Source organism: Parasteatoda tepidariorum, chromosome 3, assembly GCF_982258835.1.
Source record: "Parasteatoda tepidariorum strain Cologne lab strain chromosome 3, Ptep-v5.0, whole genome shotgun sequence".
NCBI classification, from domain to species: domain Eukaryota; kingdom Metazoa; phylum Arthropoda; class Arachnida; order Araneae; family Theridiidae; genus Parasteatoda; species Parasteatoda tepidariorum.
This window is the reverse complement of record NC_141757.1, coordinates 62,407,647-62,434,820: the sequence shown is the minus strand read 5'-3', so window position 1 is coordinate 62,434,820 and position 27,174 is coordinate 62,407,647. Positions and strand designations below refer to the sequence as shown.

The 27,174-nt window shown below is 29.0% G+C and overlaps 2 protein-coding genes across 2 annotated transcripts; one reads left to right on the top strand and one right to left on the bottom strand.

The window, feature by feature from the left end:
- The first annotated feature begins 782 nt into the window (after positions 1-782).
- Ak1 (Adenylate kinase 1) lies at positions 783-22,660 on the top strand. Its single transcript, XM_043040820.3, has 6 exons — positions 783-911; positions 1,544-1,574; positions 7,366-7,529; positions 17,380-17,496; positions 18,822-19,007; positions 22,105-22,660. Exons 1-6 carry the CDS (start codon positions 906-908, stop codon positions 22,174-22,176), a joined length of 576 nt encoding a protein of 191 aa, XP_042896754.1. The 5' UTR covers positions 783-905; the 3' UTR covers positions 22,177-22,660.
- A 2,418-nt stretch (positions 22,661-25,078) lies between these two features.
- Positions 25,079-26,093, bottom strand: LOC107438005 (uncharacterized). The gene has a single exon (XM_016050159.5). It carries the CDS (start codon positions 25,844-25,846, stop codon positions 25,229-25,231), a length of 618 nt encoding a protein of 205 aa, XP_015905645.3. The 5' UTR covers positions 25,847-26,093; the 3' UTR covers positions 25,079-25,228.
- Positions 26,094-27,174: the final 1,081 nt, after the last annotated feature.

The window sequence follows — 27,174 nt, the reverse complement described above, 5'->3', positions numbered from 1 at the left end:
TGGTGATGGCGACTGGAAATTTTTCTTTAATATAGAGAGAAACGTAAACGTATAAGACAAATGCAATGAAAAAAAAAAATCTCAATTTTATTGTTTTGATTTATATCAATAATATTCACGCAAAAACTATTTGGAGAAATTTAAATATCGCTTTATTTTATATATTTATTTTTTTCTCTTTTAGGAGAAACATGACTTTATTTCTTCCGTCGAACGTCAGTCAAATACTTTTCCGGTAAGGAAAAAACAAATTATAAAAATTAAAAAAATAAAAAATGGGAATGAACGACATTACAGTGAATACCAATTCTTATCGCAGAGAATGTTTTTAAGAGAAAATAAAATCCTAAATTTCCATACATAAAAGGAAAATATGGGGTAAAAGGGGAATTTCATTGGAATCAGAAATTTTATTATGCACTAGTAACGTTTAGAGCGTGAATCCAAACCTCGTTTTTGGCTTACGATTGAGAATGATGAAATGATTCCAAAGGAAATAATTTTTTTTAAAAGTTAATTTAATTCGCTTTTCCAGAAAATGAAGTTTTTTTAAAGCACTCTATGCTAATTAAAAATATTCAATTGTGTATTATTTTTACTATTGTATTTTTTTTTCTTCCTGTAACAATCAAATTCTTTAAAACCCAAAACATTTTTTTTGTACTTTAATTTGACTTATTAAAGCTTCGAATTCTAAGGACAACAAAAAGTATATTTTAAAGTCGCTAGATGGCGATAAAATCGTTAATTAAATTTGGATCAATTTTCTTGGCTCGCTCAGGAAAAGGCGATGACGCAAAACTGTTTCATTGCATCTCGCATGGTTTCACTGTTCCAGCTCGCGCAGGATAAGGTCACCCTTCTGTCGATGACCTAATTTCTCCACTTAACCAGCTGAGAAAGTCATGGCGGTAAGTTAGAATTTCTAAACGTTTCTCACTTTGATTTATTGACAGATTTTGATGTCTTTCCCCGCAAATTTGTTTTTCTTTACGTTTCGCTCTTCAACGATGATTTTACTATTATTTCTTTGCTTTTATATTTTGGCCTAATATTAGAAATGAGATTGTTGACGGTTTCTATGTGTCATTTTAAATCTTTTGATTAATTAAAATTTCGTGCTAATTATTTATGCCTAATATTTTAAAATTTTTATTCATTCGAGCGTCAAATTTAGTTCCATTTCATGGTTTTTTGATGATTATTAATATTATTATTTACAAATTATTCCGTCATAAAATAGTTTGGTAACTGTTTTTATTTTATATTTCCATTCATTTATTTATTTTTATTTATCGTTTGCAAAAATTTTTAATTTTAATACCTAATGTTTTAATAATTTTGTTCATTCGAACATAAGATGTAACTATATTTTATATTTACTTCCTTGAATATTATTTAAATTTTAATTTACTAAGTTTCTGAACTCAGTGATAAAAATAGTTTGATAACTGTTTTTATTACTATTTTCTATATGTTCTCTATACATTCTATATGTTCTTTATATATTTTCTATATATCTCTCTTTATTTTTTGTTTTTAGGAAATTAATGTGCCGGTAATATTTGTGATTGGTAAGATTACATGTTTGAAAATAATTTTTGCATTATGCATGGAAATTGTTTCTATGATTTTGATTTGTCAGTTATATTATTAACTAAATTTATTTATTAACTTGCTGTTATTAAAAAAATAGTTTAAAGTATACATTCCCTTAATAAGTTTTAAATTTTATTTTAAGAAAATTCAATTTTTCAAAATGCTAATTATTTTAACTTTTTTCTTCCTTCACTGAGCTTTACGGAGAAAATAAATATTTGCTAACGCTCAGTGAAAAAAAGAGCATGCGTTATAAAATAACTTTTCTTTCAAATAAATGTAGCATTTAAATAATTTTAAATGTAATAAAAGTATTTAGGGCAGTATAGGATCAACACCTCACCGATATATATCAGTAACAGAATTACTAATAATTATAATTAATGATAATTTCAATAATATAAGGTATCAATAGACGGTTTATATGCGGCGTGGGTTTTTGGTGTAATTTTGAAAATTGTCGCCTATTCCAAAATAACGCATTAAAGTAACGCCTCAATTGAATTTTTTTTAAATTTATTTACTTTATAAAGAAAAGGTGATTCAAATAAGAAATTAAGATGTAAATAAAGTTAATATTTATTCCAGAATAAATATATTTATTTTAATATTTAATAAATAAAAAAACAAATCTGGATTAATAAATTTTCAATTAAAAATATAAAATGTAACCAGCCAAACCCACTCATGGTGGGCTGCCTCTCACCTGCAAGGAGAAGGTAACTTATGAAATTCTAACAACGGGGCTGAGCAAAATTTTTATATCGAATAAAAATGTACACTGGTACAACGGTTTCCATTCGAATTATGATTATTAGGCGAAACTCTTTTATTGTTTGAGATTAGGTCATATCTTTGACAATATAGCATGCATAATGCATGTATGGAGATTTATATTACAGATAGATGTATAATGAATTTCTACATCTGATTTCGAATTTAAATTTACCAAATTTGATTTTGCATCGAAATTTTCCGCATTTGATTCTCCATTAAAATTTCCAACTGTAATTTCGCATTGAAATTTTTCATTTTATTGTCCATTAAAATATTATGATTAAAAATGACATCGTTGTAAGGATAGTAAATAAAAAAACGGGGGACATGAAATTCGTTGAAAATAACCAGATATATTAACATATTATTAATGAATGTAACATATTATTAAAGAACTGCTTAGTAAAGTTAAAATAAAATGTAGCAATCTTTTTCGAGAATGTATTTTTAAATTTTTACTACAACTATAGTTTAGAAAATAATTATAGAATAAATATTTCAGATTAGACAAAAAAAATTATTGTTTTTTTAAAAAAAAAAATCTATTTTCATTAGTTAACAAATCACCGGAAATGTTTTATTTGATAGAAGTGGGAGACAAATTGTAATAATAGGCTTTACAAGCAGTGCAGGCAAATTGCCAACATTCTTTTGTTGGATGAGCTTGTTACTTTTAAATTGAAACCTAGTTTTATTTATTTTACTAAATGGTTACTAGCTTCTTGAATTTACTCATCTTGCTAAATACAGAAGCAAAATAATTTATAAATCTGTTAATATTTTACTCGTGTTGATAATGATAAATAAAACCTACTTTTAATATTGGTTTTAATTATCCAGTAGAAAAGTATTTTATTTTATTTTGGAAATTATTGTTGTATCCGTAAATAATGAATACAGTGGTAGCTTGAAGCCAACCCAGCTGCAGATTTATGAGTACCTAAATAACTGGGAAGTAAAGGCAGTCGATGCGCAAGGCTAACTACATCGTTATCAACAGGCCGGGGTTATGACTTCTGAGGTTTTAATCTCCATGCCCCTAGTTCACATTAGACTCTTCCGGGAAAACTGTCCTTTTTTCATAATGGACGATACAAGAGTCATGGTGGCTCAGGAAATGGAGTGCTCACCTCTCAATAAGATGACCCAGGTTTGAATCCCAGCAATGACTGGTGGATACGAATTCTGCACCCGGCTCACATTGACCACAGTGCTGAAGTAAAATGCCCTCGATGGTAAACGAATCATGGGTTAGAGTCCCCTTGCCGCCAGGTAAACCGTGGGAGGTTTTCGTGATTCTCATCTCCATGTAACGCCGAATGCGAGTTAGTTCTAACAAAGAGTCCTCTACGAAGGCAAAATTTTTCTCAATACTTGATCTAGGAGTTCCCTTGTCTTCCGGGTTGGGTTCAAAATAACAAGGCTATGGAGTTGAACATTGGTAGACGTACACTCAAATTCTCATTGGCTGTTCATTGACAGTCATAAAATACAAAATAAAATGGATACTATTTTTTCTTGTGCTAATCATTCAAGATTAATCTGTCAGAGATTAATATGATCAGAACTAAAGTGCAAATAAAAACCGCTTTTTGTTAAATTCTGATATAGTGGAGAAAATAATGAAAGAAAACTAAAAGTTTTTAAATAAACAATGATTTATATATTTGAGACAACACAAAACACTATCCATAAATAATAGGATTTTCTTGTTTCGTAACCATAGTAACGCGAGTTCAGTATTCTAAGTAGTATTTGCATAGACTTGTTTTTTTCGAATCTTTGTGTCACTATCGATCTTATCTAACATATATATCTTGAAATATGAAATTAAATTTCACGCTAGCTTAAATTTTTTCGAAGATTACAATCAATATCATCCTATCTTCCTTTTCTTTTCTAACTAATGCTCTTAGCATTTTTAATGTTTTCCATTATTTAAAAATGATCTTAGAGGACGAAAAAAACACCCAGAGTAAAAAATATTTGTGTAAATTAAATCTTTTTATCTTTTCGAAAACTCTTAATTTTTTTTTTTTTTTAATAAAATGCACATCTCTTTCATTTATTTTACTGTACGGAAATCTGCTGTAAATAAAAAAACAAATAGTTTCAAATTATTTGAATTTTTTTTTTAATTTTATAGAATTAATGTTTTGATTTCTCAGGTGCTTATTTTTATTATTTATGCAATATTTCATTGATTTCCAAATCTGTAACAACAAAACATATCTTTCAGGATAAAATGAATGTAAAAAAGCATGATTTGTGGTATTAAAATAAAATATTCTATCAAAAATTATGTCAGAAAATGTTAAGTTAAATGTGTGCAAAAAATTATATCTTTCTCTATAAATAGTTGGTTATTAAGTTTATAAGTGTAAAATTGTTGTACCGAATTCATAAAATTACTATGTTGTTGAAATTATTCAAATTTTTAAAAATTTATTTCCTTTCGTCTTTAGTGTTTGTTTATAAGTGAGGCTAACTTCACAGTGGACAAAATATTAATGCAAAATTAATAAATATGTTAAAATAATTGATCAAAATAACCTTGTTTGTTTGAAGTAAAAAGCCCCCGTTAAAACGTAGAAAATACAGCTATAAATCAGCAAGTGCAAGAATTTAAAGTAAAAACTATTAATTAGTAATCTGGTATTCTAAGTTTTACAACTGAATTTAATTTGAGTAGCTGGCGAAAATTATGTAAAATTTTTGCAATATTCAATTCATTTTTTACGCTTCCTTGACTTCATAGCAAAACATTTTCGAAGCTATGTTTACATCTTTGTTGCCTTGATATTTTCTCGTAGCTTTGAAAATCGTGAACTATAAAAATACTTCTATTTCTAAATGTAAGGTCCATTGTTTTTGTCCATTGCAAGCCTTTTAATTTATGCTCGTGTTTTTTAGAACCGTGTGAGACTAGACTTAAGGTTACGTCTCGAACTTTTTCTAAATTGATTTTACGCAACTTAAAGATGCACGATTTATTATTTCCTAAACAGAAAATAGCTCTAGTCAAATTTTAAGGATTTTTTTAAATTATATCTGGAGAATCATAAATAAGCATAAACTGGGTAAGAAACGCTTTCTATTCATGAAACCTTGTTTTGATCATTTAATCAATGTTTTAATTAATAATAATGAAATAGTTTTAAGTCTATTTTTTTATTTTTTATTTTAAATAGTTCAAGAACTCTTAGTCATTTAAAATCTTTGAATTTTAGCTTGTCGTTATTAAATAACAAACTTATACTTAATTAAAATAAGTATTTAATAGGATCTAATAATAAAGAAAAAACCCATATGCGACCAGTATTAACATATGGGAGTGTGTGCTGGGCTCTCACTAAATCAGAAGAGAGCAAATTGATGGGGTTTGTGAGGAAAAAGATTAGAATAATTTTTGGCGCTGTCAACGAAAAGAACAGGTGGCTCATCTTTTACGATTTCGAGATTTACAAGAAATTCTGTAAGCAACCAAATATCGTCCATGTCATTAAATCTAATCGCATTAGATGGTTAGGAAGGACATGTCTATAGATTGGATGACAACGAAGCAACCAAGAAAGTGACATTTTCGAAACCAGATTTAGCCCGTAATCGAGGCCCTTAGCTGGCAAGGCAGCGCTGAAAAATATCTCCAAGTGATTGGTTCTGGAAGATGGTGGACAATGTTGACTAACAGGGCAAGGTGTCAAAAACTTATTGAGATTGACTTGGCTTATCCCGGACTGTAGTGCCGAAAAAGAAGAAGAAAAAACTCATGACTGCAAATGTAATGAAAGATAAAAAGTGCACAGTCTGATTACTCTCAATTAAGCTGTAACATTTATTGACATAAAATGCTGTATTGAAAATCATGTGGATGGGACCGTTTACAGATCTATGTAGTGTCTAAATTAGATGTCAGAGTTTCTTTTTCATAAATTGTACGAGTTATTGAAAACAGTTTAATTACCTGATGGTAAAATATTCTTAATTTTGTACAGAATGATAGCGTATTAAAGGTGGATAAAAGAGTTCGTCATATAGTGTGCTTCTGTCCTAGCGATCCGTTTTGTTTTTGAGTCAGACATAATTTATAATATTATTTGGTTTTTAATAGAGATGAGACAGGCATATGAACCCGAGCCACTTTGTTGGTTATTTTGATTCCTTTGTTTTACAGTTTTTCTCGACAGCGCTTTCTGTTAACAGACTTAGTAGAGCCGACAAAAATTACTAGACATTCGAAAATGAAATAAATGATATAAACAAGCGGTCACTTTTCCAATCGTTTTTTTTTATTTATTGTTTATTGATAAAAATACATCAATGCAGAAACACTCTTGAAAACAGAATTCTCATTAAAATGCCCAATGTCTCCGTTCAAAATTTTGATCTTTCAGAATCCATCAATTTTCGATGGAAAGATTCATGTGGAATTAACACATTTCAAAGTTGTAATGTATACATTGACTTATTTTGTCTTCGTAAATATTTTTAGAGTTCTTTAAAGTAAATATTGTTCAGCTAAATTTTGTCATATATTTATATTATTTGTATCGTTGAATTAACTTTTTAAAGCTGTAGATTTTTTTAATTTAATAATTTTTTTAATTTTTATAATTTAATCCAAGTTAAAAAATGGTTTTGCAAAAAGTAGCTATTAAATATGAAAAGGATCTATTAATATCGGTCACCAACTTATTAGGCTTAGGGAAAAATAGCTATAAGAGTCTACCGGCCATTGGCTACTAACTGAAAATTCAAAATTTTCAGGTCTAAGATTTAGTAACTAACTTAGAGAAAAAACAGTAAACCGTATATTTCTATCCCTTTTTATTTTTTGAAAACCATTTTTCACATCAACGACTTCTAGGATACCCTGTACCCAACAATAAATGATGAAAGTTACAAGCCATGAACTTTAATTAGTGATTTATCCTATTGCTTATTATTCAATTGTGTCTTTTTATTATCAATGGGAAATTCATTTTTTAGGTGGTCCGGGATCTGGTAAAGGAACACAGTGTGAAAAAATAGTCGAGAAATATGGTTTTACTCACCTCTCAACGGGAGACTTGCTTCGCGCAGAATGTGCTTCTGGATCAGATCGTGGAACCAAATTAGCGGATACCATGAAAAAAGGACAACTAGTCTCAAATGTAAATATTTAATTATTTTATATAATGACAGGGTGCGTAGCGTTTTTAAAAAGTGCTTAGAGGTGCTTATTTTCGATTTTCGTTTTTTAAAAGCCCTCAAAGGTGCTTTTTTCATTGGATGTTTTTAAAAAGTGCTTAATTTTCCCTTTTTCAAAATGAGATTTTTCCCTTACCATGTTGATTTTTGCTAAGAATTATGCAAAAAGACACTCACATTGTTCTATTCAACGTTTTCACTATTAATTTAACCCCAATCTATTTCGGCGTATTGTCAGTCCCTAGCGTATGAAAATGCCATTCGTTTTACATGATTCTAAATTTCATGATTTTTGACAATTGTCTAAAACAATGCTAAAAGGTTTTTTCTTTACATGAATTGTAAAACCAGGTAAAACCATCAATTGTCAAAAACTTTACAGCCCTGCCTAATTATGATATTTTTTTAAAGTGCTTAAAAATATTTTTTGAGTGCTTAAAAGGTGCTTGTTTTTTGTTGAATAATTTGGCTGCGCACCCTGAATGAGTAGAGATGAGACTGACCGAATGACACGGATGACGAGACGGATGAGATGTTCGTTTATTGAAAAAAAGGTTTCGGTCTCGAACTCTATGTAAAATTTTCATGAACTTTTATGAAACTACAGTGATCTGCTACTTCTGTTCGGGGCTAAAACTATTTGTTGAATAACTTTTATTTAGCTTAAGATTTTGATGTTCCTTTTTAGTTTTTGTTTTAGTCATCTTGTAGTTTCTGTTGAAAAATAAATTTAAAAAAAAAAAAACTGACGATAGTAGAAATGTACGGTTTACCGCATGCTGCATTGGAAACTAGATTTTTCCTTCTCACCAAGTTACCAATTTAATTACAAGTTTCAGCAACAGATGGCGCGGCTAACAAGTGAAAACTGTAGTACATTATTTTCAAAATAACTACGTAGTGAAGTCTGAGGTAATTAATTGGTATCTGGTGCAAATATTTCAGTTGAAATGGTCTGACGTGATACAGGAAAGGCTTTATAGGTTTTCCTGTCACCAAGCCATCTTCTGACAAATTTTGTAACTTATTTAAATTTTTGTTTAAAAAAATCTGATTTCCTCGGTGATACAGCTTACTGAAAATTTAAATCTCTTTTTATCTTTCTATAATTAATTTTTTCAAATCCTCGATTACTTTTGGGACACCCATTCAAAATTACTTTTTCTAACTTGTGATAAATTTTCTCAATAGTGATTTAGCTCGAACAACTTTTATTGGATTCGAAACTATTTTTAATCGTTTCTGGCTTCAATGAAGTTACTGAGAGGAGAAAGCAGCGTTTTCTTCCTCAAATAGCAATTACTATAAATTTATAAATCCAAAACTTTCAGGTTAAAATACATTCAGGATCCAATGAATGAAGTACTTAGCATTTTATTTTTCGATAAATCGAAAATGGGAGAAGTTATCAGCTATCAGTTTCTATCAGTAGTTTATAGGTTCAATTTTCTGAGTATTTTGGCAATTTGTATAGTTAGAAGATATATTTTGCTTAAGTACAAAACTTTTTAAAAAAAAGAGAAAGAAAAAAAAACTAACAAAGAGCTTTTTACTATCTTAGAATTTTAAGTAATATATGTTCATCACGCCGATAAACAATAAATTTCTCCAATGTCGACAAATTTAAGAAATTATAAATCTGCAGCGTAAAAGATTTAAATTATCATTCATAAATGTTTGTATATTTTATATTAATATATGCTATAACAGTGGTTACCAACTAGCGAGCATTTTTTGCAGACAATTTTCGTAAAAAATCTATATGGGTTTAAAATAATTTTCTTTCGTTAAAAAAAACCCAATTTCTTCGTTTCTGGGAAATTTTACATACAAACGGTGCAAAAAAATTTATTTCTCAGGTAAAAAATTTACTTTTTATTTCAATTTGTAATTCAATACTTTTGTTTTGTACAACTTGATAAAAGTCTGATAGTAATATTTAAAGTTCTTTCATACATAAAAGAGTGCTATATAAAATTTTGATAAAGTTGCGGCCCGCCATTTGACTGGTGTTTTTAATTGTGGCCCCCGGCCTCATGTAAATTGGAAACCCCTGTGCTATAATATTTCTTCAACTGTTCTATGCTTTTAAATAGAAAAAAAATAAAAAAAGATTACAATGAATTTACTATGCTATTAACGTTTTCTTTAAATTAATATACATCCTAAAAAAGTCTTTTTTTATTATTACGTAACTTAAATTGCTTTCATTAATAAGATTGGTTATTTAAAAAATTAAATTATTAATTCATGGAAAAAATAATTTTCATGAAATGTAAACATATACTTTTCTGATGCATGACATTTCAAAATGAACATATGGCAATGCTTTTTAACAGTTCATTTCTTATTACTCAATCTACATTATACTTTTTTTTAAAAAATCTTAATTATACTACAATTGTGTTCAATTTGAACATAGCTATCTGCCCTCAAAAACCTTTGACGCTGAATTTTTATTAAACGTATTTTTCATACTCTTTTCATTGTTTTGCTTTAATTTTGAATAAAATAAATGAAAAATATTATAGTTAACATTTTAATATATTATGGTTAAGATGAAATGCAACATGAAACTCCGGTGTCTTTTTCTGCGTTAAAGGCAAAATCTTCCAAACAATAATAATTATTCAAATTTGCATTTTTTTGGAGCTAAGAGAAACAATTATCTATCATTGAAATTTCTTTAATTTACAAAACCAATTACTGATAAGTTTGTGACTATGAATGAAAAAAAAAATTCAGACTACTTTTTTTGGATTTTATATTTCAGTACAAATATAATTCCGATAATATAACAGATTTTTTTAGTTACTGTAGTCCGTGGATCGAGATTCAGACAGAAAGTAAAGTTTATTAACAAAAAGCAAACAAACACATACAAATTTAAAAAGAACGCCATCTGGCGGTGTAAAGAGAAAAAGACTTCGTAGCTATCCTTCCCAGGGAATGACAACAGTTACTATTAGACTGTTTTTTTTATATCGAAATATATGACGCTCTAATTACAAGCAAAAATACCAAAATAAATTTTTGCTTGTAACTCGAAATTAAAAAAAATCTTAAAGAAACACCGGTGTTCCATCGCGTCAAAGAAATAAACTATATAATTTTACTGTAATTGATGTTCCTTAAAAAATACAACTTTTTTGAATTGAAGGCGTCGCATATAAAAATGTTTATCACATTCCAAATGTGCCGTCGATTTTGCTTGAAAATGATTTTTTAAGCAGCGGCAGAAGTTACCATATTCATCGTGATGCAGTTTCTGTAAAATTCGTGAATCAACCACTACTTATCAAAGAATATAATTGACTCGAGTAAATTATTCTCCCCTTGTTATTCTACGCTTCTTTTCTATTCAGAAGAAACCATCCATTAAAAGTATTTTCTATTTTTAAATTAAGTTATGAAAAATGAACCGCAGACACGCCAATTTCAATGATTACAACTTCTCTTCATTGTAGATAAAGTAATTTATTCTTGTGAGTCGTGTCTTACAACTTTTAGCTATCAAATTGCTAGAAAAGAAATACACTAACTAAATAATAAAATAGAATGAATTGTGCAATTACATTAACGTCCATTAAATAGCCTTTTATTTTGAGTGATGGTTGAGAAATTTAATGGTGAATCGATGTTTTTGATAACTACACTGTGCCTAAAATATTATCCTTTCATTTTAATGAAGTGAAACTTTGTATCACTTTATTTTAAAGCATCCGATCAGTTAACGCAAACTTTAACTGATCGGACAAGAAAGGCTTATCGTTTAATCTTCGTAAGAAATTATGAACTTAGACGTTGTGTAATCGACTTTAAGTTAGCGTGCAAAATTCAACTTGATGTCCCCTGACTGTTAATATTTTAGTATAGTTCAGACAGAAGAGATCTCTCTCCTGGCACAGACATCTCAAAAACATTATTGTTAATCGATTTTTTTAAAACTCTATAAGGAAACTAAAATTAATCTTGTAATGCATGGTCTTTTTATTTTAACAGCATTATTTAATCGGTGACGCACGGTGGCTGAGCGGTAGCGCTTCGCGCTGTCGTGCCATAGGTCCCTGGTTCGATCCTCCGGCCGGGCAAGGATGACTCAGCCTTTCATCCCTTCAGTGGGTCGACAAATGAGTAGTACCAAGCATGCTTGGGGACTAAACACTGGGGGTTCTGCGTTCGGTTGACCACCTGACCGGAACATCTGCTCCTGCACCCCAGAGCTCAAGGTCAAGAAAACTGAGATGGGCACAGTAGGCCTTGGCCCTCTATGGGCTGTCGCGCCGCTGAGTTTAGTTTATTTAAACGGTGTATTACTTAATAGTTGAAACGTTGAATTACTTTTTGAAATGACTTGAGTGAAAAAAAATGAACATACTGGTTAAAAGTTTAGACTCACTTTTGAACTTTTAAATAATGAATAAATAATTATTTTACGTCATGTTTCGCCCTGAATTGAATGAAACGAATTCCGAGACTTGGTTTCATTTCAGACCAGTAGTTCAGAACAGGAATCAAAAAGTTAAAATTCAAAAGATGAAAAAAAAAACTTTTCTTTATATAATCTTCTATATTATATAAAACGCTAATACGTACGTATGCATCAATAAAACCGATGATATTTCTTTTCTCGCGTTGGCAACAGTTTTCATTTTTAATTGATAGGCTTCGGCGCGCAAGAGCACGTAGTGAGCATCATATGGCTAATCTACATTATATAAAACGCTAATACGTTTTAATTGATAGGCTTCGGCGCGCAAGAGCATGTAGTGAGTATCATATCGGGTGAATTCTCACCGAATTATCAAGAAAATTCTCGCAAAAATTATCTTCATCGAAGCCGATGCTTTACATCCGGCGTTCACAGAGCCGTTTTATCCATTAGGCACTGTAGGCAACTGCCTAGGGGCCCGCCACGTTCAGGGGCCCTGTGCTACAGAGAAAAAAATTGACAATGTTTCTTAAACAGTAAAAATTTAATTCGTAATTTCAATGACGATTGTCTTGCTCTGTACATTACATCGACGCTATTTTAGTACATTTCTGAACGCATTCCAAATTAGATATTAATATTATGGTAGTTAGTTCATATATAACGCAGTAATATAATCGCAAGCAATTTTATCGCGGTAATTTTAACGCCGACTAATCAGATGAATGCAAGTGCAGCTTTTTTAACACAACACGCTTGAAAAACGCGCAAAATTCTACGTTGTGAATGCCCACTTACTGTTCTGGTACCTACCATAGGTATGTATATTCTATGGCCAAGCTAAAAATAAGGTTGGCAGTACTGGTTCGTTCGTCGCATGACTGGGGAATTCCCCGATCCGCTAAATACTTACGTTGTATTGTGTCATAGACAACATTTTTGAAACATTTTTAATGTAATCGTTGAATTTTCACTTCGTGCAATTGAATTTTCACTTCGGCTGAACGTTTCCTTAAATTTCTTCTCATACAGAACCACAAAGGGGAAGAACTAGCCACCGAGAATTGAAATTAATTAAAAACTGTCTTCGTTCAACTATGTCTCAAAACCGTTTAAATTCATTGGCCATAATGGCAATTGAAAATGATGTATTGGAAAAGGTTAACTTTCAGGATGTCTTGAACGATTTTGTAACAAAAAAAGTTAGAAGAGTTAATATATAAGCTTATTGTATGATTTTTTTAAATGCATATATTAATTACTTATATTCTTTTCGTTTGATTCAATATTTTTATTGAATAATGTGATAATATACTATATATAATATACTGTGATATATAATAATTAGGAAGTTAGAAGACGGTAGGGGAGGGGGCCCGAGACGAGCATTGCCTTGAGGCCGCGACATGCATAAGCCGGCCCTGGGCGTTCAGTACTATTACATATTGTTTTACAACACATGGTTTCAGCCCTCTGGTGGGAAAGACTTTAAAACAAAACTTACAACAGTTACTTTTCTCAACAACTGAAATTTAGAATAGTGTGATTAAGAAAAATATGCAAACTGTTTTCAATTTCAAATTAATATTGAAATCCACAGGTTTAGAATTTTCTACAGTGAAAAGTTTTCGGAACTTCAGTGTTCAAAAAAGTATACAAAAGCTAGACGTTAAGAACGTATCCAATGAGCGAGCAAAGCGAGCATCGGAACCCCGGAACTGCGAAAGCAGTTCCGGGGGTTGGCGAGCGCTAGCGAGCAGGGGGCGAAGCCTCCTAGTATTTAATATTTTTGAATTGCGTTCCTCATAAAAAGACTTATAACTTTAAAATTATTTACCACATTAAATTAAATTTTACATCCTTCAATTTAGTATCAAAAATTTCATTGGAAAATGTACCTCATATGTTCAGATAGCCCTTAAACTCATAGTGCGTGGAGTCCCTCCGCGCGGAAGAAGTTAAACTTCGCAACCTGCGACGTTAATTGTAGAAGAATCAGCAGTCGTAGAAGGATCACTAGTTCTATTCAATGACTCTTTTTCTTGCTCCGCTCGCTTCCGTGCTCTATAATAACCGTAATATTGTGCATTTTTCTCTCGTGGACCTCTTGAACCAGTGGAAGTGCTTGTGGTTGCCTCATCGTCTCGCCATGGAAAATGTATTTGTATTAATAATGCATGTGAATGCGTCATAATGTAATTTCAAAAGAGAAAACCTGACAATCAATTGATATTCACAAGAGACGTACCTTGACATATCCTTAAATCCGTCGCATTGTCCGTGGGATTGTTTTCACTCATTTTTTACAATTGTTATCCACTAAATTTGAAAATAAAAAGTGCTATTCGCGATCGCAACGAACTATAGGGGGCGTTGTTGTATGAGACGCATACCTGCGATTTCTATATGAACCGTCATTCAGTTACTCTGGAGACGTCTTTAATGTAGCGTGTAGCATTGCAACGTTCCTTCTTTAATGTGGCTTATTAAATTTAAAAAAGAAAAATGCTTGATATTCTTTCTTGTACAACCGAAAACAAAATGGTATCTCTTTTTATTAGAGAATGAACATCCGAAACACATCGGAAAAATATTTGTACATTAACAGAAAAAAATATGTATATTCTTATAAAAGTTAAAACCTAATGCCCGAGAAATAGTATTACTAAATTTAATGATATAACATGAAAGGCCCATTTAAACTTTACATTCTATAGTTTTAAGAATCATATTAGTTCAAAAATTAAAATGAACAAAAAGTATACATAAGCCTCATAATTTTATGAAATTTAATTTTGTAAACAACGTTTTTTGACAACAATTTTTATCAAAAAATTTCAAGTTTCAATAAAAATCATTATTTAGAAACTAAGAAACGTAAAATAAAGAATGCTGACGAAACAAAAAAAAAAAAAAAATTCTTTTTTTGTCGCCATTTTTAGTGCTACGAATATTCGTCTTTGGGATTTGCCAAAAACAAAACAAGATGCAATTTTATTTTTTCAGGAGGGAAATATTTTACCGAAAAAACGAAAATGTACCAATTCCCACAACATAAAACTTTATCTTGGTAAACGTACGTTTTGGAAATGTTATTTCATTTGGAATCTTATTCATCAGAGTTCATATGGCGATATGATTGTTTTGAATCTATGCTAAACTCTATATCGGCTCATTTTCCACCGAAATCCGATTAACTATTTTGATTTTAAATAAAGTGTTTTATTTTATGAATTGTCGCAAAAATTTTAAGTGTAGATTGGCGGCACTTAAAAACCGCCAAATCTGTAGCGGCGGTGGCGTTAATAAGTAAGTACCGAATTTTTATTCCATACTTTTCTGAATCATATTATTTCAAACATTGGAATATACAAGAAGTATACATAAACACATAATGTTATACCATTTAATTTTTCAAAAGTATTTTGAGAACAATTTTTATCAAAAAATTATAAACTAAAAAACGGAAAATAAAGAATTCTTAGGATAAAAAAAACGATTTTAAGAATTCTTAACATTGAAATAAAAACTTTCATATTGTTTCTTTTTTTATTATTCTTATAGTTCTTAATCAGACGTAAAAAACCATTCTGTAGAGAACCATCATCAAATGAAAAAAAAATTATTTACAAGCAAATTTTTTATTGTAAAAATCATTGCACTTACCTGATTTATGATTCCCGGAGAATTCCAAAATGATAAGTTCCTTGTTTGAAAACTTTATTCTCAAATAATAGATACATAGTTTATACCTTCATTACTTTTAGATAACATACTACACAGCAAAATTTTATAATTGATATGAATTTGAATATGTAGCTAAAAACAGAATAGCTGAATTCTAGTTGAACTTATTCTTTCAAAATTAAAAAAAACTTACCAAGAAAACGATTTAAATTAATTAAGAATCAGCACAAATGGCACTATTTCAAGTAACTTGGATAATTTTTTATTGTTGTTTTCCGAATTATATGGATACAGAAATATATACTATTCTATAACGAAGAAGAATATGCTATAACTATTACAATTCTGTATGTTCTGAATTCATATTTATCCACTGGAATGACGAAAGCAATGTTGACTTCACTTTAATTCGTAATGAATTGAAGACAGCAGAAATGCATTTTACCTTAATACACACATCTGTAACAGTATCCGAAATCGGAAGTCAGCAGTTGCAAGTTTGTTGATAATAGAAATTAAAAATTATTGAGGAATTTTTCTTCAAATGTTTGGCGTGTTCTGTTCCTGAAAGATTTACTAATATTCTGGCGATTTTTTTCAAGTTCTTCGGCCTTTTCCTTAGTGAAATTTTGTTTCTTATTTGCTGCTAAAAAATGGCGTCTGATTCAGTCAATGACTTTGATGGAACTAAATGAAAACGTGATAAATTAATGTCCGATATTTACAGGCTCCCGCTAGACGGAGTACTCGAGCGTTGCGATCGCGAATCCTATTAAATTACATGTGTATCAAATCAAATTAAAAAAATATTTATAGAAAAACAATACTTTTATTATTTTTATGCTAGTGAGAACCAAAACAATATGGAAATGAATGAGGGAAAACTGAATCCTACCACGTGATTTCCCGGCCAATAAAAATGTATCGTTAAACGTTTAACGCAACCTTGTTGGTAGTCGCATAAGAAGTATAACTTCAATAACCTTTATTTTGGTATGAAAGTAACATATATGAATCTATTTCAAAAGGGTCCTGCAAATTTTTTAATGTAGAGTAGAATTTATATTTCTGGTTAATTATATATTCAGAATAAATGAATATTTATTACTGAAGTTATAACTTCAAAAAGCTTTTATCCGAAAAAAAGCGTATTGATACATACTTTTTATACAAAAGCATAGGTCAAGAAAATCATTATAAAATAAAAGCTAAATAAAAAAAAATACGTTTTTGAAGTGAGTTAGAAAACAGTAAATAATTATATTTTTGTTACACCTAAAATCACAAGCTTAGGGTGAATCATTTACAAAAAACATAAGGGAGACTTTTAGATAGTGATCGAAGTTGATTTCATAACTATAAGTTTCTCATGTCAGGTTTCGACAGACATAAAATTATTTCCTTCGTATTCGTTTTAGTTCTATTTATTTTAATAAGATATAAAAATTTGTGTTGCACAGAGTTTTAGTCAACATTTAAGCACCTTATTTAGGGAAAAATGGTGAAAATTGCGATTGCAAGATTTGCCCTCACAAAACAGACTGGCATAAAAGCAAGTAAAGTTGCGTAGCATAATAGTTTAATATATATCGTAATTGTATTGTTTGTTTTAAATATTTAGAACTGAACTTCTAATGAAAAAATTTATACATTGGGAATCTCATTAAGGAATATAAATTTACAAAACATTTTAGGATCAAGTGCTGACTTTACTAAAGGAAGCTATACAGAAAAATCTTGCGAATTCTCATGGTTTTCTCATAGATGGTTATCCAAGAGAAGCTGGCCAAGCTGTGGAATTTGAAAACCAGGTGAGCATTTCGAAAATTGAAATACTACACATTGAACTGAAATGTACGCATGTGTTCTGTGAGAAAATTGAGTTACTTCTCTATTTGGCTGAAGTCGGTGATAAAGTCGCCAATGCAAATCACCGGACTCAAAAAATTAAACTATTTTTTCGCCCTAAAAGGTGTATGGTGGTTATTTTTTTCAAAATTAAATAAATAAATAAAACAGCTGAATTTATATATAATTGCGCCGGCAAAATGGAAAAGTACCGACATGTATTTTAGGTTATAAATGTATGGGTTTTCTTTAAAAAATTCCCGAATTTTTTCTAAAATTTTACAAAATATATAACTGAAAAAGAGAAGAATAAAAGTTTATTATTATTATAGATTAAGAACAAATATAATTACATTATGATATCTGTTATCTTTAATCAGTTGTTACTAAAACAAGTCTAGATATACGTTTTATTACAGTGGAAGAACAGTATATATGTTTATCGCATTGGTATTAAGTTGTGTTGGGTGAAAACTTATTAAATATAAATAATATAAAATTATTTCTTATTAATGGTATACAGTGCTAAAAAAAAGTGAACATCCTAAATAACTTTTTATCTAATGATTGGATTTTGACATACCAAGATGATTTTGAATGGTTCGAGATCGAACCTCACTTTAAATCTACTAATCAGTTACTGCAGACAATCTTTTAAGCAATGAAATCAGACGCAAAAATGTGCTTTCTCTGAATAAACAGAATTTTTTATCGACAGATTCAAATTCTTTGATGTTAAATTTACAATTTGTGCATTTCGCCATATTTCGAGAACTTTTAAAGCAAATTGAAATATTTTTGTACACAAATCCAAAGATAATTTTTACACGCTGTAAATAATTTAGAATGATTATTATTTTAAAAAAAATAGTCGATACATTTTGAATTGTAAGGTATACAAATTTTATATCATTTTAAAAAATATACATTTAAAGGGCAAAATACAAAATTGGAAATAAATAGGTCGAATAGTTTCTGAGTTAATTTTTTTTTAAAAAGTCGTATAGTTAGAATTTTATTTCTCGAGAACTAATTGACCGATTTTGTTCAAATTTTGTATTTTGCTATTTAAAATTTCATAAAATCACAAAAGATAAGTAAAGAAATATTTTCTAAAAGTAGAAATGTCTTTATGATCGATATTTTTTGCTTTTAAAATTTTTTATAATGGACTTGGCTAATTAGAATGGATTTAATTTGAAACTTAATTCTTCAGATATTACTGGATATTTAACCTCGAAACCGTAATATCTTGCATAATAATGTAACGTTGTTATACCCTCCACAGATATGCAAATGTTCCTTCTTGCTGTATTTTGATGTTCCGGACGATGTTATGATAGAGAGGTTACTAAACAGAGGTAAAACAAGTGGAAGAGCCGACGACAATGCAGAAACAATAGCTAAAAGGTTGGAGACTTTTCACAAGTTCACTCAGCCTATTCTAGACTACTATGGAGACAAAGTTAAGAAAGTTAGTTTTCTTTTTACTTATTTTTGGTTACATTAAGATTTTAGTCGTATAGTACTATACTGAACAGCCACTTAATAAAGACCTTAAATCAGTATCTAGTTTTGGCCACCTTTCATCCAGTCTTGCTTTTTTTCCGGCATGGCTTCTACTAGTTCCACATGCTTAAGGAATATGTTGTTATGTGAGACTGAATGGTTAAATCTTTTAACTTCATGTGATAATTGCTCTATAGGGTAACGGTGGCTCAAGAGATAGAGCACTCGCTTCCCAATGAAGTGAGCTGCATTCGAGATACAGCTACGGCATCCGGCTAGCACCGACCACAGTGCTGATGTAAAATATCCTCAGACAGAGGTAGACGGATCATGGAATAGAATCCCCTAGCTGTCGGGCTAACCGGGGGGAAGTTTTCGCGGTTTCCCTCTCCATGTAACTCAAATGTGATTTCATCAAACAGTCCTTGACGAAAGCAAATTACTCCCAATACTTGATCAATCAGTTCTCTTGTCTTCTGGATTGGGTTCAAAATTACAAGGCATTGTTAGTCGTAAACTCAGAAATGGGTCGGCTGTTGAACGAAGTTTATAAAATGAAACTGCTCTTTAAGACATAGGTCTGTGAGGGCCAAACGAAATCAAATCAAGTCTCTTTACAGTTCAGCAAACAACTTAAGAATACCTGCAGTATGGCATGATCTGAACTTCTACGATTTAGCTACACTACAATGTCTTTAAAACCCAACTTTCATTTTTTATACTACTAGAAGGCTCCGCTTACCAACTCCTACAATTGCTTCTCATCCATCATCGTTTTATTCTATAAGTCGTTTTATTCTCTCTATATATATTTAATATAATTGTTTTAGTGAAATTTATAATTATTATAATTTTATGAAAGAACATTTTGTTAATAAGTTAATCATAACGAAATGAGCCGATTAAGGTGGATTATAAAAAAAATTAACTGTACAGGAAAAAAATTAAACTTCGGAATACTGAACGTGGGACACAATAAGAAGAAATAAATTCAAATTATTTCATTAATTATCAAATTAACAAATCAAATTACAAACGGTTTTTATCTTTTTGGATTTAAGTCTTGTATTTTTAAAAATTTCAATATAAATAAGATTTATGGTCTGGTAACATCTAATCTCTCTTTGTTACTTTTGATATCTATTTAAGTGTGAATTCATAAGAAGATCTCGAGAGAGATGCACCAATGGATTTCTACAACAATGATGTGATGCCCATTGCATTACATATTTCCTAATTTTTTTAATTTCTTTAATTTCCTAATTAATTTTTTTATCTTATTCTAATTTTAATTAAATTATACCAATTATCTAATTTTCATTACATTTTATAAAAAGCAAATATAAATATTTTATTCTCTTCTTAACAATCAATAACGGCTAACTTTTTATTTCGATACAAATGTATAAACTCATTAATTCACTCTCGGGACTAAAACGAACATCAAAATCTATTTTTAACTCTATTCTTTAAGCTGCTTTATTTCTCTAATCATAAAAATGTTTCAGTTACAGGGTTATATTAATTTTTCATGGTCTTTTTCATGATTAAGCTGTAATCAAATTATTTAGATATTGAAATCAGGAATCGTGAGATAGGTTGAATTGGCTTTTCTTTTGGCACTGTATTTTTTCGATAATGCGCCTATAATCGATCTTTCATGTGCTAAAAAACGTTGATTAAATGCTACTTTTTAATATGGCTTTTGATTAGACAGGTCACTGGGGATTTATCTCCCATGGTCTGTACTTATTGATGCAAAATTAATTATTTAAATTAAATTAATGCAAAATTAATTATTTCGCTTAAAAAGTAATTTGGATTAAATATTACTATAAAGGCTTACTATATCACTATATGGCTACTTTTTAATATGGCTTTTGATTAGACAGGTCACATGAGATTTATCGCCCATGGTCTGTACTTATTGATATTATAATGCAAAATTTAGTATTTCACTTAGAAAGTCATTTGGATAAAATATTTCATCATCATCTTCAATTACTCATCAACACCTCCAACCGCATCGTATTTCCAATATAAATGGATAAATAATCATTGCATTGATTAAGCAAAAAGTGAGGGAAAAAAACTCGAACTTTTAACTGTAATAACTTCTAAACAAATTAAAATGTTGTCCAAAACAAAAAGTGTAACGTTTATAAAAAACAAATGGCCCTTTCAGTATGTTGAATTTTCACATTCTGCAGGGCGCATGTATTTTACCTCCCTGAGGTTTAAAAGTCAATCATTCTCGACACGCTCATGATTTAAATTTTCTAAGTTTTATAGCCTTTCTAAGTTATATGCGAAACAAAATGTAACGTAAAGTTGAACCCAAATCAGAGGTTTCGTTAACATTTTTTCATATCGAAAAATATTGTTTCTAGCGTCAACATTGATTTAAAAACTCTATTTCATAAAATTGTCAAGGGTATTTAAGTTTAGTATAAAAATTGTTTATGTTTAAATAGTAAACACACTAAGTTTCCATTAAGGTCTCTTGTTTCTTAAACAACTTTAAACTGTTTCTAGATTATTTTTCTACATCATCCATCCTAAGAGAGAAAAAATAAAGTAGGTAGTTATTCGATATAGGGGGCCATAAAAAATTAGTTGAAAAATTACTGACGGCAAAGTACTTAATTGTGGTAATATGTACTGAGTACAGTGGAAGCAGTAATAGTACTTAATATGGTATGGTAAGAAGTTTTTTAAAGCCCCCTTAAACAGATAAGTACCAAAAAATCTTTTCATTTTCTTATCGCAAAGAAATTTTTATTTATTTATTTATTTGTTTGCATAATTAATAAGAAATTTAGTGGATTTAATTCTTTGATTCAGAAATCCTCTGGATATTGGGGAAGTTGAAAATGTAATTTTTTTTTAAAAATTTATTGGGGATTATTTTTTACCAATTATTTTTTGCATCAAGTAGGACAGCAATCTACTTACTAGGAAAATTGCTAAACCCATTTCCATTGTGTGTGAAATATAAATTTTAAATAATGCAGTGATTTTAAGGAATTTCAATGTCCATTAATTGTTTATTATTTTTTCAGATACTCGCTACTGGAACAGTGGATGAAATTTTTGCTCAAGTCACTAAAGTGATCGACAGCTGCAAATGCTGAAATGTGATTTCTTCAACTCATTCCATTTTCCCACTAGAAACTTTTTAACATCACCCACCATGGTTTTCCATCACTCATTCATTATCCTAACATGGATTCCTCTTCTACCTCTTTTGAAAACAAATTAAGGCAAAAAATAAATATATGTCCGGAATTCCGTGCTATGAAGAATTTTAGACCAGCAATTGTTCAAGAAATAATTTTTGTGTTAAAAATGTGTGAAAACTGCAAAGCAGTAAATATAGCTTTACGTGGATCAAAATTTTAAGCAAGAAATTAGTGCAGGGTAAGGATAAAAAAATTCACTAAGCTTATGAATGTGCTTATGGTGCTGAATTTATAATATTTTCAAATGCTATTTTTACAATCTGTTTGTGATTGTGAATTGTTTGTCATCATTTTTTCAAAATCTCTGAAACTTTGAACTAAGTATTGACATTCTAGTTTGCTTTTAGTTTAAATTAAAAATATTTGTATTGTTGAATGGGTTTTGATATTTGTTTTTCAATACTTACCAAAGTTTTTTAATTTTTAAAAAAAAGTTTTGTTTTAAATTCAAAGTAACTCTAAGTAAAGACATTTTTTTTTCCAGTGCAGGGAATATCACAACATCATCTACAATATAAAAAATTTGATATTTGGCATTATCATCTGCAAATTAAAATTTCTCAAAGCCAAACAGAGAAATATGTTAGATATCTTTAGTAATGAAGAAAGTTTATTAATGTAACTATCCAGGGAAGAAAAATAACTGTTCTCCATTATGTTTTACACTTTGTGCTTAAATCTAAGAGGTTTTTTTGCTCCATTTTTCAAATAAATATGTAATGTAATAGACAAATTTCGTGATAATTAATGATATTTCATAAGTCAGGTTTCAAAACTTCATTATATTTATAAAGATTATGAGCTTGTGCTTAATAATAAAGTTCAGTTACTTTTTTTTTCCTATCTTATAATACATCTTAGAGAACTTATATATTTCCATAGTTAGCAAAGCAATAAATATGCACAGTTATAGTTTAACAACTTTAATTAAGAAAATTATAATAATTATTTGAAGACAAAAAGTTTAAAACACCAATGAAAATTCCTTTGTTGATGTTAATGTATAAAACATATTGATGAACTAATAGGGTGCGTAAAGACATATCTAAATTGGTTTAAATTTTTAAATCAATAATTTTCATAAATTAATTTTAAATTAATAATATACAGTTTTGATTGCTAATTCAATATTTTCTGGTCTTTTATTATCTAACAATCGATATATATGAGTAAATTTAACCTTTATTATACCTACGTATATATAACTCTATATTACTTAATTTCACTACAGTTTCACAAATTTATCATTTACCATTTCATTAACTAATTATATAAAAGAAAATTCAATTTTTATTAAATAAATTCAAGTTAATTTATTAATAATAACTTTATTTTTCATTAATAATGCCTAGTTTTGATTAATTATATAATTCAATATTTTCTGGTCTTTTAAACACTATTTAAATCTAACAATTGACATATAAGAGTCAATTTAACCTTTATTTTATAATTTTTTCTCATAGATTCAAAAACAGTGCTTAACTATTTCATTAATCAAATTTGGCTAATAAATTACCCAATATTTTGATAGTCCACTTAAATAGATTAGTAAAATATATTTATGTACTGTCACATTAGAGATCAAATTAAAATATTAAAACTCTTGACAGGTTAATTTTAAATGCCATGCAACAAATAGATAATCCAAGTTAAGTTTGTAATTTCTAATAATGTTTTGTTTGAGTTATTCTAATATTGATCAAAACCGAAAAAAATCTTATTTTGCCACACTTCCAAAATTTTATGTAAAATTATTTTAAGGCTTGAATCAAAATAATAAGCAAATTAATTCAGGCTTCTAAAAACATGATAAGGAACAATTTAATATAAAAATGTCACCTAAGGGAAAAATGTGATGTTTCACTGAAATGTCAAAAACACTTAAATTCAAATAAAATAAATATCTTTAAATCAAACATAATTTTTAAAATAACTTTTGACAGAATGTATTGATCATAATTATTCTTGAAGATAACTAATTTGTAAACAAAACTTAGCAAGTTATTTTAACAAAATAATTACTAACTAAAATTTTTTTTTAATTTCTTTAAAAATTGAGCTTAAAATTTACTGTCACTAAATCATCCATTTAATTGTTTTAAACTTTTTGATAAAAAGTTTTAAATTTACTCTGAACCATATTGTATGAAAAAGGGTTCAGAGCATAGAGCACCATGATTTTTTCTTAAATTGAACACTACAAATATTCAAAAGTTAGAAATCAGAATTAAAATTACTTGTAGAGTAAATTTCAATTAATAAAAAGAAACACCTCAATGTAAAATGTCCCTTGATTTAAAATATTAAAATGAAGAATATTTTATATTTTAATGATTATCTCTTCCTTGACTTTAAACTGATTTCATTTATAAACATTATTCAGATGATTTTTTGCACTCATTAATTAGGAATTTTCCCAATTGATTTATACAAAAAGAAATTAGTAATAAAATAATTTTATTATATTTAAAACTTCCAACTCAGCATTACAAAATAAACTTTTTTATTGAGCATTTAAAAATATTTTTAATATAATTAAAGCTATTTCCCCTAAATTACACATTTGACTGTTCTTCAAAAAAATTTTTAATGTGTTATCTGAATCATACCTCATTTATAAAATTTAAATTCTTGTTAGCCTACTAAACAAAAGTGTACTAATTATCAAGTTTCAAATTAATTAAAAATATTTCAAACTTTTTTTATACTTTCAAACAAGCTAAAGTCACTTTAAAAATAAAATATGAATTAAAAAATAACAAATTAGAAAAATTTCAAATCAATAAAAACTACATTATGAGAGAAATATGTTTATTAAAAAAAACTTACTTTTACACACACACACATCCAGATAAAAAAATGTGATTTTTATCAAATTCAAATGAAAACAAAGTTCAGTACTTATGAACACAAATGAAAAAATATAAAAATGTCCGTCAATAGTTCAAGCTTTGGTCGGTGATTCTGAATTTTCTATAGCTTTATCATCACTCATCTTGACCACTGGTACAGTTCTTTCATTTTGAGAATCTTGGATAGCCTTCATGGGAGCTTCCACCATAAGCTGCCCAGAAGCATCCAATCGGGATGTTATGGTATCAGGATCCACACCATCCGGTAAAGAAAAGCATCGGTACATCTCGTGGAATTCATAACAATCATCATTTTTGCTCTCATGTTTGGCAGAAATGGCCAGTTGATCTTTGATGACTTTCACAGTTATTTCCTCAGGCTGATAGTGCGATGTATCAAGAGCAATTTGGAATTTATCATCTTTTTGGAGCAATTTTACTTTAGATTTAGGCTCATAGCTCGTAAGGGAATCGTCAGCTTTTCGTTTTTTGGATGATGATGATTTCTCACGTTTGTCAAACTCTTTCATCAGAACATGCAAAGCGTCAGGCAAACGACGATATATGTATCCAACTTTTTGATCCATATCTTCCTCCATAAAGTCAAGGAATCGGCGCATGATTGGTGTAGCATTTCTTCTTCGTGGATTTCCATTACTTACAACTCGCAATGGAAAATCATCGAACAAATTAAAAAGTGACAGCTCCATATTTCGCTTACTTCACAAAAATATGAAAATTCAACACTGGAAACAGGAAGCAGTAAATTAGCAGCAACAGCTTAGTTCGCAGAGAAAAAGTTCTCGAACTCAATAAAATTGAAACACTCAATAGCAACAAATGTATATCGTCAGTCAATGAAGATAATTCGATGGAAAGATCACTCCGTATTTATAGTTCTGGAGAAAATTTCTAGAAATATCTAGTTTGCACCAGAGATTTCTAGTAGATGGCAGCACATTCGGCGTTAGGCCAGAACTTTTTAGTTGTTTTCCACGTCTTATAAATTTAACAACAGATGGCGACACTACTACTTACTAAAAAAAATATAGTATTTACATAAAATATTAAACTATTCATATACGATTTTAATTTTCTTCTTTGATCTGTTGGATTTAATTAAATGTCCATAACTCTTATTAGAAATAAAATTAAAATAACCTATGATTTGCTTTTACATTTTTTTTTTAATGTTTTTTGTCGAAAAGTTTTATCGTAATTTAATTAAAATTTTTTCTGACTAAAAATTTTATTCCAATTCTTGCATGTATAATTATACTAATTTCAATATCATATATAATTCTTCTAAAGTTAATATTAATGGAAGTTCCGTTATTTCGGTTTACGAAAATTTTAATTGCATGGGCCATAAGTGCAGGAATCACGACAATAATAAAATAAATAATTTTGCCAATAATTGCATGTACAATAAAATAAATAATCCGAACAACCAAATATAAAATGAATATTATTAAATTTAAAGCATGAAAAATAAACAATAATCTCGTGTTACAGGAAAGCTTATTTCTAAATGATCGTTAAGACTAATTGATTGTGAAAAATAAGTTCCAATTCTAAACAAATATATCATTTGCAAAATATATTTTTTTAAATTTTAAAACGTAAGTATTAATATTGCAGTAAAAAAAATAATAATTTGAACTATTGATGTTAAATAGCAAAATTGAACAAATTAAAAACTGTTCAAAGAATAATTTAATATCTTTTTGTATGCAAATTTTTAATAGTAGTGTGTTAGCTCTAAATTTAATCCCGTATCTTAAGCACACAGAGAGAGAGAAAAAAAAGAAAGAGATTTTGTACGGGAATTAACGTTACTTATTCTGATGATTGCTTATCTTTATAACAAAGATATTTTTGCTTAAGTAAAAGGGGTGCTTAGAGGAAAAACTATTCAGATTTGCATGGAGAATTACATTTTTGCGTGTTAACGTAACTCATTAACTTTAACGTGTTAACTTTAGTGTGTTACTTAATTGCATAGACTTTAACGTAATTCATTTTTTTCTTCTAACAT

Coding starts and splice junctions, on each gene's coding strand:
- LOC107438005 (XM_016050159.5), bottom strand. CDS start 25,846: ATGGAGCTGTCACTTTTTAATTTGTTCGATGATTTTCCATTGCGAGTT.
- Ak1 (XM_043040820.3), top strand. Junction 7,530..17,379: donor AAGGACAACTAGTCTCAAAT/GTAAATATTTAA, acceptor AAAACATTTTAG/GATCAAGTGCTGACTTTACT. Junction 19,008..22,104: donor ATGGAGACAAAGTTAAGAAA/GTTAGTTTTCTT, acceptor TTATTTTTTCAG/ATACTCGCTACTGGAACAGT.